The following is a 13,213-nucleotide window of genomic DNA, read 5'->3' on the forward strand; positions in this document are numbered from 1 at the left end:
TTTGTATTCACTTGATGGACAAAAGAAGAATATCGAAAAGATATAACATTTTATTTCTGAATACTTCAAGTGGTATAGATCATGTTCAAGAGTACCGATCATCAATTTAGAGGCTCTATTATCGAAAATAAATAGACGGCAATGAAACTTGTTTGCTCTTGAGAGTATTCTATTTCAACTTCTACAGTAATATATTATTTGACAATAACATCACATAAATAAAATAGCCTCTGAATGTGCCACGTCCCAATTTAAGGCACTAGCCAATGAGAGAGTTCCATGTGTCTTAAGAGAATATTGGACATAGAGATGTCAATGGGTCGGATTCGGGGCGGATTTTTAAAAACCCGAATCTGAACCCGGCTCCAAACCCGAGACCCAAACCCGAACCCGAATCCGACGGATTTTAAAAATCCATATCCAAACCCGAACCCGACCAAAAATTCGAAACCCGAACCCGAACCCAAACCCGAAAATTTAAACCTGAAACAATTATTTTTTTTTTAATATTTCAAAATATATTATATTAAATTTAAATTTTTAAAATATAAATTCAAATATAACATCAAATTTTTATATATATATTATATATAATACAAAATAAATTCGGGTTCGGGTCGGGTTCGGATTCGGGTTGGGTACAATCAAAATCCATATCCGAATCCATATCCGTCGGGTTTTTATTTTTTATATCCATATCCAAATCCATATCCATATCCATCGGATATATCCGTTTCATTCGGGTTCGGGTTCGGATAAAATTTCGGGTATCCATACCCATTGACATCCCTAATTGGACGTGCCCCGTGTTTATTTAAATATTTGTAGTATAACAATTTGTTTAAATATTTTTATATTACAAATATTATATCATATGTTTTATTGCGGTACTAATTATCAGATATTTCACTAATCATATACTGTACGATGTATGGAGACTATGGAGTATTAATGTGCATTAGTTGCAACAAAAAATTTTTCACATCTCCGTCATAGTAAACTGACTCATGTATATCCTAAATAAATTTTAACCAATTAAAACTTGCCAATTGTTCAATAAGAACTTTTGGACCCACCTGAGTGGACCATAAACTGACTCTAAAATATATATTAAAAATAAATTATGTTGTATAATAAATTATTTAAATAATTTATATTATATTTTTTATTTTTTATTTTATTTTATTTTATATTACTAATTATCAGATAATTTACCAATCATCTAATATACTGTTAGGTGTATGAAGTATTAGTATTCACCAAGCATGAACAAGGATTCATCATCTCTTTTTTGAAATTATTCATTCTCTATATCGGGTGCATATGTGTACATATACCACATATTTAAAACTGTTTAATAAAGATTTTAAATTTTATTCATGAAATAAAATTTTAATTATTAGATTTTGTAGATCGGATTACAGTATTGTTATCTAGTATAAGTTGCGGAGTATAAAATGTTTACATACATCAGTTGCATGTAATAGTATCTTTTTTACTCCAATCAATTTTAATAAGATAAAGACACCTTCATTGTTTCAGTAATTTGAAATAAATCCTCCAACTTTAAACTTTTAGCTAGAAAACATAATTATAAAATAGATACTAAAACTATTTAGTTTGATTGAATTTTAAATAGAGTTATTAGAATAAAGCTATAGAGTCTTTTTTTTTTTTCTCTTTGATTATAATATTTTTAATCTTAAAATTTTTGAATAGACTGAAATACTATCTACCCGCAGCGAATCGCGAAGATGATGTTACAACTGAACTAGTTATTCTGTAGATATTATGTTAACTCTTAGAGATGATTTGATAGCTGGATTAGCAATAAATTGAAGGACTTAGATAAGTGACCTGGTAATGAAGAGGAACTGAAGTGTACAGTGTGGAAGTTGTAATAATTGAAGTTTTAAAGATCAGGAGAAAATTTGAAGTGAGTTGATTAACCAACCAATGGTGTGTGTGCTGCCCTATTAATGAAGGTAAGCCTCACGTTATTCTTGCTGCACCTGGTTTGCTGACAGCCCCATCTTTCACTGATGTTGCTTGCCTTCTGCCCTTTTTCTTTTGTTCACATGTTTCATTCATTTTTATGACCTGTACCAAATTGGTTTCCTATTTTTACTAATGATGTTTTAATTCCCTCTCCTTTTTTTGTTCACAAGTTTCTCTCTCTTATTATAATAGTGAAACAAAAAACACATGAAAGGCAATATATTTTAACACTTTTCAATATTTCTTCCTTTAATGCTATTAAAAGCATCTGGCTAAAAGTGCCTTTAAATTTTTTTAGCCTTCTAATAACATTAAAAAAAAAGATTTTTGCCACCGCATTTTCTAATTAAGCCTTAGAAACTTGAAGAAATTAGACAGCATTTTCAGTGCAATACTATTTTCGTGCAAGAATCACCAAACATGATGCTACATCTCCTTAAAATAAACACAACTTGTGCAAATAGTTCTTAGAAAACATCAGTACAATCTCAGCTAAAGACGAAGAATCCGAGAGGAGATTATATCTGAGTGTGTGGTATCAAAACACCTAAAAGAGCCTTTATTTATCTCAAGCTTCCACCGAAACATCGAAATTATACAACCAATAGTACAAACAGTGAGGAGAATAAGTGGCCCTAGAGGCCACCGGGTTCGTCGAGTTACCGAGGCGGATTTGTACCGATTCGAAGAGCAAATAATAGCAAGAGGTCCTGTCAACTATCTTCGGCAAATACATATAGCAATGTACATGGGAAAGTTTTTTTCTTAGTGGACCGGGTCCGGATTAAACTTCACGGATTCCCTATATATGAGCTCCTTGATGTCTTCTTCGGTGAACGACGGCTGTTCGAAGTCGAAATTGAACGGCGCTGCGCAAACGGGCTCGTCGTTTATGTCGTGAAGGGATGCCAAATATGGATGACAGAGAGCCTCATCGACTGCAAGAAATAGGAATGATTGATTTGAATTTGTCACCCAAAATTGACAGGGCCATTTACATGTATACCAACAAAGAATACGCTATTTCAAGTTCCGGTGTCGTCCAAACCATGAGAGGAACTAGTTTCGTGTTAGAAAATGTTGTGGATCAATTCAGCAAGTATAAGGGCATGTATTTACTGAGTTATCTACGGAAATATCAAATGCATAAACCAGGGTCGAGGATTTAGTACAGGGATATGACCAGTACCTGTGATTCGTTTGCTAGGATCGAATACGAGCATTCTCTCCAGCAGATCAACAGCTCCACTAGACATGGTGGGGAATCTAGCGCGGAACTGTTGCCTCGGGTATTGAGGGAGCTGTCGCACATATCTCCGAGCATTATCACCTCGGAGAAACCCGAGGCTCGAGTCATCCGGCGAACCAATTAGCTTTGTCATGAGAGGAAACAGACAGAAGAGTCATAAATCTCAAAACACTTTCCAAGAACTCAAAACTTTTAAGGCCATTTTACAGGGAAAAAGCCCTCTAGTTCGTCATTTTTTGCATGGACCCTTGACGGAGATCTTTACACCATACATTTATTGAACTGTCTACGAGGGACATTTCAGTAAAAAGTATATATATATATATATATATAATCCAACAGTCCAACACAAAAAAACCCAAGAACAGCAAACAAAAACTGCACAATTGAAGAACAAGATGATTATATTAGCAAAATATTCAAGAAACCAAGACACGGGCATCTCAATCATACCTCAGTTATTAGCCTTAATTGATGAACATAGTCTTTTCCAGGAAACAAAGGCTCCCGTGTAACAATTTCTCCAAGAATGCACCCGACTGACCAAATGTCAATTGCAGCAGTATACTCCGAGCAATTCAAAAGCAACTCGGGTGCCCGATACCAACGAGTGACGACATACTCTGTCATGAAATCAGTTTCGGAAGTTGTTCTTGCAAGCCCAAAGTCTCCAATCTTTAGGTCACAGTTTGAATTTAATAGCAAATTGCTCGGCTTAAGGTCGCGGTGCAATACATTTGCTGAGTGCACGTATTTCAGCCCGCGGAGTAATTGGTAAAGAAAATACTGCAATGGAAAAGCCAACAGTCATGCATAATTATATTGACTAGTGTAAAACTTTTATAAGCATAAAATGCACAAGAGATTCCCAACATTTAAACAGTCTTCAATTTGGTCTTCAACCTTTCAAGTTTTACAATTGGGTCCCTATGGTTAGCATCATGTTGCAATCGGACCCCGATCCTGAATTCTTTGAATAAATGTTCATGCAATCACCATCACTTCGCCAGACGTTAGGACAACAACTGATGTGTCTGACAAATATTAACTATAGGACAGATTGCAGTAAAGCACAAAGGTTAGGAACTTGATTGTAACAAGTGAAAGGTTTAGGACTACCCTTAACCTACAGTGAAAGCTTGAAGACCACTGGAATTTTACCCAATTTACCCAATACGTTGAAAGTGACCATTATGCACAGTGGTTCTCACAAAGTATTTCCCAAAAATTTTCAACATAATTAAATAGAAAATTCCACTGGACAAATGCACATTCATGTAAGTTTCGGCAGCTTGAAACACAATTTTACGAAACCCTTAAAATAGCAACAAACAATTGGATGAAAGCCTGTGGTCACTAATGTTGCAAGTCATTTCTATCTGTTTATTTATTCGAGGGGTAGTGCCCCATTCGATCATAGTCATCATTACCCTTTTGATTGTTGATCTCCACATCACTTTATTCTTCATCACTTATCATGGGACCCCAACCTCCAATTAAACCACATGATTATCTCTATTAAAAACATGATTTTTTTTTTTTTCTCCCCCCACAGGTTCTCCTTGATTGGCTGTAGACGTCCTCATTACTAATATTTTTCTCCGTAATGTGAATATACAGATTCTGGACCCATAAGAAACCTGATTGATTTTTTGGCTGATAATGCACGTCTTCTCATCCCTGTGCCCCATAATTTTCTTTCATGATGGATAGTTGGTAGCATTAAATTCAAGCTTATCTAATTTGTGGACCAAACCTTTGGGATTGAAGAAAACCCAAGCAAGTTCCTTCTATCCAAGAGACCACCTAACCTATTGCTCTAGCATCAAATGTGAGCAAGCCAAAACCAATATGCAACTAATGCATATCGTCAAGTGACATCTCATGATAGAAGAAACAAACAGAAATGAAACTTAGTGGTGGCAATTTCGGTAATCATCATGACAACAGCTAAGCTCTTTGCTACATGAACTAATATAAAGAATGGATATTTGTCTTCCTCAAGATTTATTTTAGATCAATCATAAATTTATGATGATAGGTCAAGATTTTTCTTTCCAAAAAATAAAAGGGTCAAGGATTTCATTTCTTTCCTTGCCTGTTCTAATGATCTCTCAAATTAACACAGAGAAGTTATTATGAAGGAAATATTATGCCTATGCCAGAGAAGTAATGAGTTACTTGATTGACTATTTAGGGAACTATTCCAAGGGAAAAAGAATCCTCAAAACCAGACGGAATATATATGTATGGGCTCGTTAGTTTAGCAAAACTTATACAAGCATTCAAGGGCATTAATTTGGTGGCAAAAAAGAATGTAAAGACATTTTAGCAAGAGCAAAAACAGCATGCAGGAACAAAAACAGTTAGCATTTGTGGTGACAATAAACTTGCATCAAGGACCGTACTGAAGCATCTACAGTTCTGTATTAAGATACATCTTGTTTATATAAATTTGAGGTCTGTTACTCTTCACGGACAATAAAGTTTTGGTTGATGATCGATGCAACAGAGACATCCTACATAGCGATATAGAATTTTATTTCAAATCAAATCGTATTCCATGATAAACGGACAAGATTCCCCAAATCAATCTTCATCGCAGGAGAAGAATCAATGCAAGGATGTCTCAAATATGACTAAATAGCAAATTTAAAAAATATATAGAAAAACAAATGGAGAGCAATATGGCCACAGAAAAAAAAAATAAACATTCAGATGTATGATAATACAGTAAAAGAGTAGAATATAGCATCTATTACACGGTTGGCTGGTTAAAACTTTAGACACAAGGATAGCATAGCAGTACCTAATTTTCATATGGTAAGTTAGAAGGGGCGGCCATTTTTAATAGGTCAGGGAATTGATTCAGCACCAGCTTGTGAACAGCTCGAATGGTTTATATATACAAATGGTTTATACAAATGCATTTGAGGTTCGATATACCCACTGTCGACATATTGCCTATATAGTTTAAATAAGAAAGGACAGGAGAATTAGACGAAATGAAAGATGGTCTAAAACAAGTTCTAGATACATCAGGGCCTGTAAACGCACAGTGAACTAGCTCTGTTCATCAAGAACCAAATTGGTCGGACAAAGTTCTCAAAAAGAAGCTCTTTCAAAAAATTGACTGAAAAAAATGGAAGCAGTTGGGTGAAATGAGAAAGGGTCGATTAAACTTCCTATCTGTCAAATAGCAAATCAGGTGGATATTAGCTTCTTGAATCCAAAGCATTGCAGAAGTACATTTAATAGTGTCTAGAAAAGGTCTAAAAAGACTTCTTTCGATACTCAAGATTTTTTGAGAAACTATACTTTTGTAACCACTAATGTGGCAAACAATACAAAAAAATTAATGGTTTTTCTTTCTCCATAAAAAGAGGAACTTTTGAACAAATGGAAAAGGTCATAAGAGATTCTTTACGCAGTGCAAATGGAAAAGGCTGCTATAGGCCTCTTATAACGGCCTTTTAAGCTGGCCACATCATCATCCACATACTCACAAAAAGAAACCCAACTTACCATAAGTTATAAAAAGAATAATTGATGACACCCATCTTTATTTAGTCTCCAAACTAACTGGATAAACTGACAAGTAAACACGAGTTAATAACAGTAAGTCATCCTGGCAAACTTAAAATCTCCAATTATGTTTAAAAAACATTCATCATGATAATGAAATAAAATATGTTGTTTCAAATTTGAAACAGTTCTGCCCACATACAAAGTGAACTGGAATGATAAACAAACATACGGATAAAACAACCATGGTGTAGGTCTGTAGCTTAAACACAAGACTCAAGTGTCAAGTGTACAGTTGTCATGCACCAAAGCAAATAGAGATAAAAAGAAACACAACATACAAATTTACAGTGCCTTGCTTCAATTCCCATTCAATTTTAGATTAAAGATTAATGCTTTATCCATAGGAGTACTCAGAAGCATGTGCGGTAATGTCAAGATAACAGTTGGAAGTGCCTAGGAGTGCTCTTAGCTACCCAAAATTGCCTGAAAAAAAAAATCCTAGCATGCAACTGGCAAAACATAATATTCCAGCAATCAGCAATGCCTCACAAATGACATAAACCTATAAGATAGTATTCACATGACATATGCAGGGTCTTCATGTTATGGATGGTATAGAGCTAATGAAAATCCTAAACACCAAAACCTAATTTTCCAATAAGATGTCTCAGCTCACCAATAACAACACAATCATTATAAGTTATGGATTTTACACAGAATTTACTCTTCTACTTTATATACATGACATATGCAGGGTCTTCATGTTATGGATGGTATAGAGCTAATGAAAATCCAAAACACCAAAACCTAATTTTCCAATAAGATGTCTCAGCTCACCAATAACTACACAATCATTATAAGTAGAGCGCGATCTCACACACAAGATGCGCTTAAAGCTAGAGAGACAAATATATATATATATATCAGCGTTTAAAAAGGCGCAAGGTGCAAAGGCCTTCTGGAGCCTAGGCGCGAGGCGCACTGCGAGGCGCGCGCCTCAAGAAGGTGAGGCAGCACATCTAATAAAAATAAAACACTCTTAATAAGGCTAATTTAAATGGATATTTTACGTTGAAAAAATTCAAAATAGTAATATAAAAACAAAATAACCAAAAAAAAGTAATGAAATCATATGTATAAATGTTCTCAAACTAAAAAAAAAAATTATGTTTCAACTTTCAACTTAAAAGTGCTTGGTGCTGGTTCTTGCTTCTTGTTTCTTGCTTCTTACCGTTGCTGCTTATTGCCATTAGGGGGTAGAAAGAGAGAACGACCAAGAGAAAAGGAGAAGAAAAGTGTTCATATTAGAATTTTTTTTTCAATTTCTTGATATTTTAAAATATATTGAAAAATCCCAAAACCTCAAAACCCAAACCCTAGACACATTAAACGTAAAAATCACGAGGCACGTCTAAGGCACGCGCTTCACTCCCTGAGGCACTGAGACCTGCGCCTCGCGCCTAGGCGCTGAGGCGCGCGCCTGAGACGGGCATTTTCAAACACTGATATATATATATATATATATATGATAATAGGCTATAAATGTGCACCAATGCATTTGTTGAATGATCCGTTGGCAAGAATAAGTAATGCACGATGTGGTAGAAGTAAACCTGGCAATGGTCGTCAGTCAATGGCTGACTGGAGCGAATTATCTGATGAAGGTCAGTGTCCATTAACTCATAAACTATATAAACATCATTGAAATTTTCCCTCCTTGGAGGACGTATGATATCCTTTATTGCAATAACCTGAACAGCACATTATGCACTATTAATCAAAGGAATTCCAAGTAAATTCATCCAACATAAAGTCTAGAGTAACCTTAGCAGCTAAATTGAATCATTCAAGTCCAAACTCCGAAAAAAAAAGCGCATCCGTCATTCATAAACATGACTGGTGGCCAGCATCACTTCAAATTTAAACATGAAGCCCGGTGGAAAAAATGACTTTGTCAAGCAATAATAAACGAGCAAACCCGTTATGTACAACTAAGACATAATTGAAATGGGTAAATTATGCCCTTATTCCTTAAAACTTTTAGTTTCAAGCAAATGTTTTCCTGAACTCACATAACCATTTATTATAGCACTTCCCATCAATCCGCATTAGTGGGACTAGAAAAATGCCACATAGCCACCATTCACTATAATGAAACACTTGCACAAGCTTGCGATGTTGAATGCTCAAAATTAAAGATCACAGACTGAAGTACAAAGATGCGGTTAACCAAAATTGAGAGCTAAGGAGAAGTGTAAAATTATGCATAACAGTTTTCACAAAGTGGTCAAATTTATTGAATAGATAGCCTGATTAAAAGAGACATACAATTTTTTGAAGAAAATGAAACATAAATAAGCAGGTAGACAAACTTACATTTTCATGGTCCATGTGCCGTAGTAGCTTTATTTCTCTCAAAGTTCGTTTAGCATCAATTCTATTATCGAATGCATTCCCGATCTTTTTGATCGCAACCTCTTCACGTGTTTGTGAATTTGTAGCAGCACTGCAAAAAAAGAAGGAAAAGTGAAAGTAATTAGTCCCAAAAGAATTCCAAACACTGACTTAAAAAATGACTAGAGAGAACAAAGGTCTTATTTGAAATTGTAGTACACCAAACCTAACCGAGTAGTATAAGTAGCTTGTTGGGCCTAAAACAGCACAAAATACTTAAGCCCAAGTTGCTCATACTAGAGGCCCAATCTTGATACACCCCATTAGTTTCCCATCACTTTTCAAAATGGGACTATCTGGGATATGACTGAAATAGATGATTCAAAAAATTCCATATACTATACATACATAATAAACACAAAAAACAAAAATACCACATCTTCAAGCGGACTTGATGCAGAACAGGCCCGAACGTATGTTGATCGGATCGTTTTTTAAATTGGATTAGATTAGTTGAGCACATCTTTTAGTTAGTTAAATGAGATTACCATATCTTTAAGCAAACTTGATGCAGAACAAGTCTGAACCTATATTGATCGGATTAAACCGATTTAGTTCGGCATTTTTTTTAAATAGATTAGATTAGTTGAGAATATCTTTTAGTTAGTTAAATGATAACTTTTAGCTATCCTCTTACTTGGTTTTATCTAAATTTATTTCAGATTTTATTGTTTATTTAATCTCTAGATAAGGCTGCTTTAATTAGTTATTTAAGATAAGATCAAATCCGTTGTTGGTTATGTGTATCTAAGGCTAAGGATAGTGTAAATAAGGTGTAGAGCTTCAGTGTATGAGAATGATGATATTAGTAATTAGTAAATAGATAAAAAAATGATTTAGAGCTTTGGCGCATGAGTAATCTTTTTTTTCTGAGGAATGAGTCCTGATTATTTTTCCTATGTTTTTTTTTTATTCATTTTAATTTTCTAAATTATTTAAATTTTCTTCAATTTTCGTAATTACTATAATTTCTTTTTTTCATTCCAAAAATTTTCAAAAAAGATTTTCAAAAAGTTCCAAAAATTCAAAAGCTTTCAAGAAAAATATATAAATCATATTTTGGAGCCATCTAAAACGAAGGACCCTATATCCCATCCTACATCAGGACTAGACTATCAGCTTTTAAACATCCAACATTTCAGAAGGAATTCCGAAGGAACCTAAAAAGGCCAAATTTCTTTTCAACTTATAGCTTACACAGGCATGGAGGAGGCAAAAAATGAAGAATATAAATAAGCTTTACAAGGGCGGCAAATTCTACATCTATAGCAAAGCATGCGAATTTCGAGAGTTTTGTGTCATCTAACACCTTATCACATGGAAAAGGTATTGCAAACAAAAGTTACTTATTCTACCATTTCTCACTGCAACTCGATGTCTATCGGCTGCATTCAACGGAGTACTGCTCCATTATTATCACAGTACCATTCTCAAAGCTCTTAATATTCAAGAGTAAAGCATCATCAGCTCTCTCTCTTTCTCTCTCAGTTGATCTGTATCAATTCAATCTTGACCAGATGGATGATGGGGGGAAAAAAAGGAAAAATGATAAACTCCAAAAATCCCTACTTTTAGCAACCCAATATAAGCTGTTTAGCACATTCAATTAAATTATGATTTGGACAACCATGAAAAAGCACCATATATCCGTACTCATTCAACAACACCCCAAAAGGACTGAAAAATCTGAAAAGGCCCATCTTACAAGCAACTCTTCAATGAATAATACGTCTAGAAAGATCTTAAGTAGAAATTTGTCCATGTCCCTCCAACAGCAGCAAGATCAGCAGTTTGATTTTGCATCCAACCCCACGATTTCAGTTATATGACTCCTCAAACCTCATTTCTCACCAAGTCACGAAATACAAATAGCCAAGAGTTTACTTTGTGACGTAATTCAATATATTCTACTTAAGAGTTCAATACTCGACAGTACCACCAGACTCTCTATGAATGTTAACTGGAACAGTGCCCGGTGATGTATGCTGTAATAGTACATCTAGAAAATCTAAATTCTTTTCCTACTATTCTCAGTTCGCCACTTTTTGTGATCCGGATCACAAATAAATTGTGAAATGCATAAGAACATGCGATCCAGATCGAGGTCCAGCGGGGGTGCTCAATGCCCTGGTAACACTGCTATGAATTACAATTTTCCAGTACATGCCAAGTTGTAAGAATACTAGGCTCCACCTTATAACAACTTCTATGCAAAGGGAATATATGTGAACATCTCATCGAGTCTAATAATCCAAAATATATATGATCCTGTTGAATATTATTATAAACATTAAAAACACAATTTAGAGAAAAAAGTGATTCTTTTACATTCTTTAAAATGGTATCAGAGCAGAAACTCTCGAGTTCAAATTCCACCAGGCTCCTAACTTTTCCTACCAAAAAAACCTCGACCTCAGACGATTTTTTTCACATTTTTTTAACCGACCCAACGCGTGGCCACTTTTTGTTTTAAAAAAAAAGAAGAAAAATAAAGCTTTATATAGAGAAATCAAACGGAAACATAAGCAAATGAGACAAAAACAAGCGGATCAAAAGGATAATAAAAAATAAAAAAAAAGAGCAGGAGATTAGGGTTTCGTCCTCGCCCTCGCTCACCAAACAATGCCGTACGCGCCGCGGCCCACGGGGCGAATCGGGGGCACGTACTTGGAGGAGACCTCGAAGAGGTTGCCGTAGACATTGTACTGGACGTAGCGCCCCCCGTGCGTCGGAACCCCCTTGATGTGCGCCCCCTCCGCCGATCCCGACCCCGACTCCATCTCCTTCTCTCTCCTCTCTACTCTCTTCTCTCCCCTCTCTCTCTCTACATGGATGAGGAGGAAGAGGAGGAGGAGGAGGATTGGGGTTAGGGTTAGGTGGGTGGTGGGTGGGTAGATCGTAGAGAGAGAGAGAGAGAGAGAGAGAGAGGGAGAGAGAGAGAGAGAGAGGGCAAAAGGGAAGGGGAAAAGAGATGGGAGTGGGGTGTGAAAGCTCGTGAATTAAAGGGAGTCGAGATGTCTCTCTTTCTCTCTCTTCCTTTCTCTCTCTCACATCTCTTTCTCTCTCTAAAACAGTGTGGTTGTAATGTTTTTGGCCCAAATGTATGGAGAGCCCCTCAACAATATAACGTATTTGAAATTTTCCCCTCAGGTTTTATATTTTTTTGGATTAATTGCATATAGATCCCTGTAAATATAGTGGATTGCCAATAAATCTATATAAAGTACAATTTTTATATATTATCTCCATCAAAGTCCTAATATTTTTAAATATGTCCTAACTTTTTAACTAGGTATATGGAGAACCCCTGAATTATATGCATTTTTGAAATTGCCCTCTCAACTTTAATAATTTTTTAATCATAGATCTTCTTAATTTATGATCATTTTAGCCAAAATTACTAAATTTATTAATAATTTAATCAATTTTAATAATTAGATCAAGCGTTTTTTTTGCATTTAGCCCCTCATAATTTTTTTTCACCAATAGCCCAACGAAAGTTATAATTACAAAATTGGCCCTATCCTCACCACGCAAGCGCCACATCAACTGCTGACTGGCATAAGTTGAACACAGTGAATCATTCATCATGTTTAGATACAATGAATGGTTTATCATATTTAAACTAAACTGCACTGCGAGACTTTTTAAGTTTTTCTGCACTGCGAGACTTGGCTACTGTTTAGCTCGTCCAAACACGGTGAATGAATACGATGAATCATTTACCGTGTTCAACTTAACTCTCCACAGTCGCTGACATGACGCTTACATGATGCTTGCGTAGCAGGGATAGGGCCAGTTTTATAATTATAAATTTCGTAGGGTTATTTATGAAAAAAATTTAAGAGGAAGCTAAATGCAAAAAAAAAAAAATCTTAAATTAATAGACAATGATAAAATGATTAAAATTTATTATTTTAATCATTGGTAAAATTTTAAATTTTTAACCAGTAATAAAAACTTAATTTTCTTATCAGTAGTAGA

At 35.1% G+C, this 13,213-nt stretch overlaps 1 protein-coding gene across 1 annotated transcript; it reads right to left on the minus strand.

The window, feature by feature from the left end:
* Nucleotides 2,435-12,078, minus strand: LOC109728724 (mitogen-activated protein kinase 2). The gene is made up of 6 exons (XM_020259227.1): nucleotides 11,846-12,078; nucleotides 9,152-9,281; nucleotides 8,389-8,526; nucleotides 3,701-4,033; nucleotides 3,188-3,371; nucleotides 2,435-2,936 (listed from the first exon to the last, which is right to left on the minus strand). Exons 1-6 carry the CDS (start codon nucleotides 12,007-12,009, stop codon nucleotides 2,764-2,766), a joined length of 1,122 nt encoding a protein of 373 aa, XP_020114816.1. The 5' UTR covers nucleotides 12,010-12,078; the 3' UTR covers nucleotides 2,435-2,763.

This window comes from Ananas comosus, linkage group 24 (assembly GCF_001540865.1).
Source record: "Ananas comosus cultivar F153 linkage group 24, ASM154086v1, whole genome shotgun sequence".
In the NCBI taxonomy this organism is placed as follows: domain Eukaryota; kingdom Viridiplantae; phylum Streptophyta; class Magnoliopsida; order Poales; family Bromeliaceae; genus Ananas; species Ananas comosus.

Excerpts from the sequence above, each read along its gene's own strand:
- LOC109728724 (XM_020259227.1), bottom strand. The coding sequence starts at position 12,009 with ATGGAGTCGGGGTCGGGATCGGCGGAGGGGGCGCACATCAAGGGGGTT. Across the intron at positions 8,527-9,151 it reads GGCACATGGACCATGAAAAT|GTTATTGCAATAAAGGATAT; the intron begins GTAAGTTTGTCT and ends TGTGCTGTTCAG. Across the intron at positions 2,937-3,187 it reads TCCTAGCAAACGAATCACAG|TCGATGAGGCTCTCTGTCAT; the intron begins GTACTGGTCATA and ends TATTTCTTGCAG.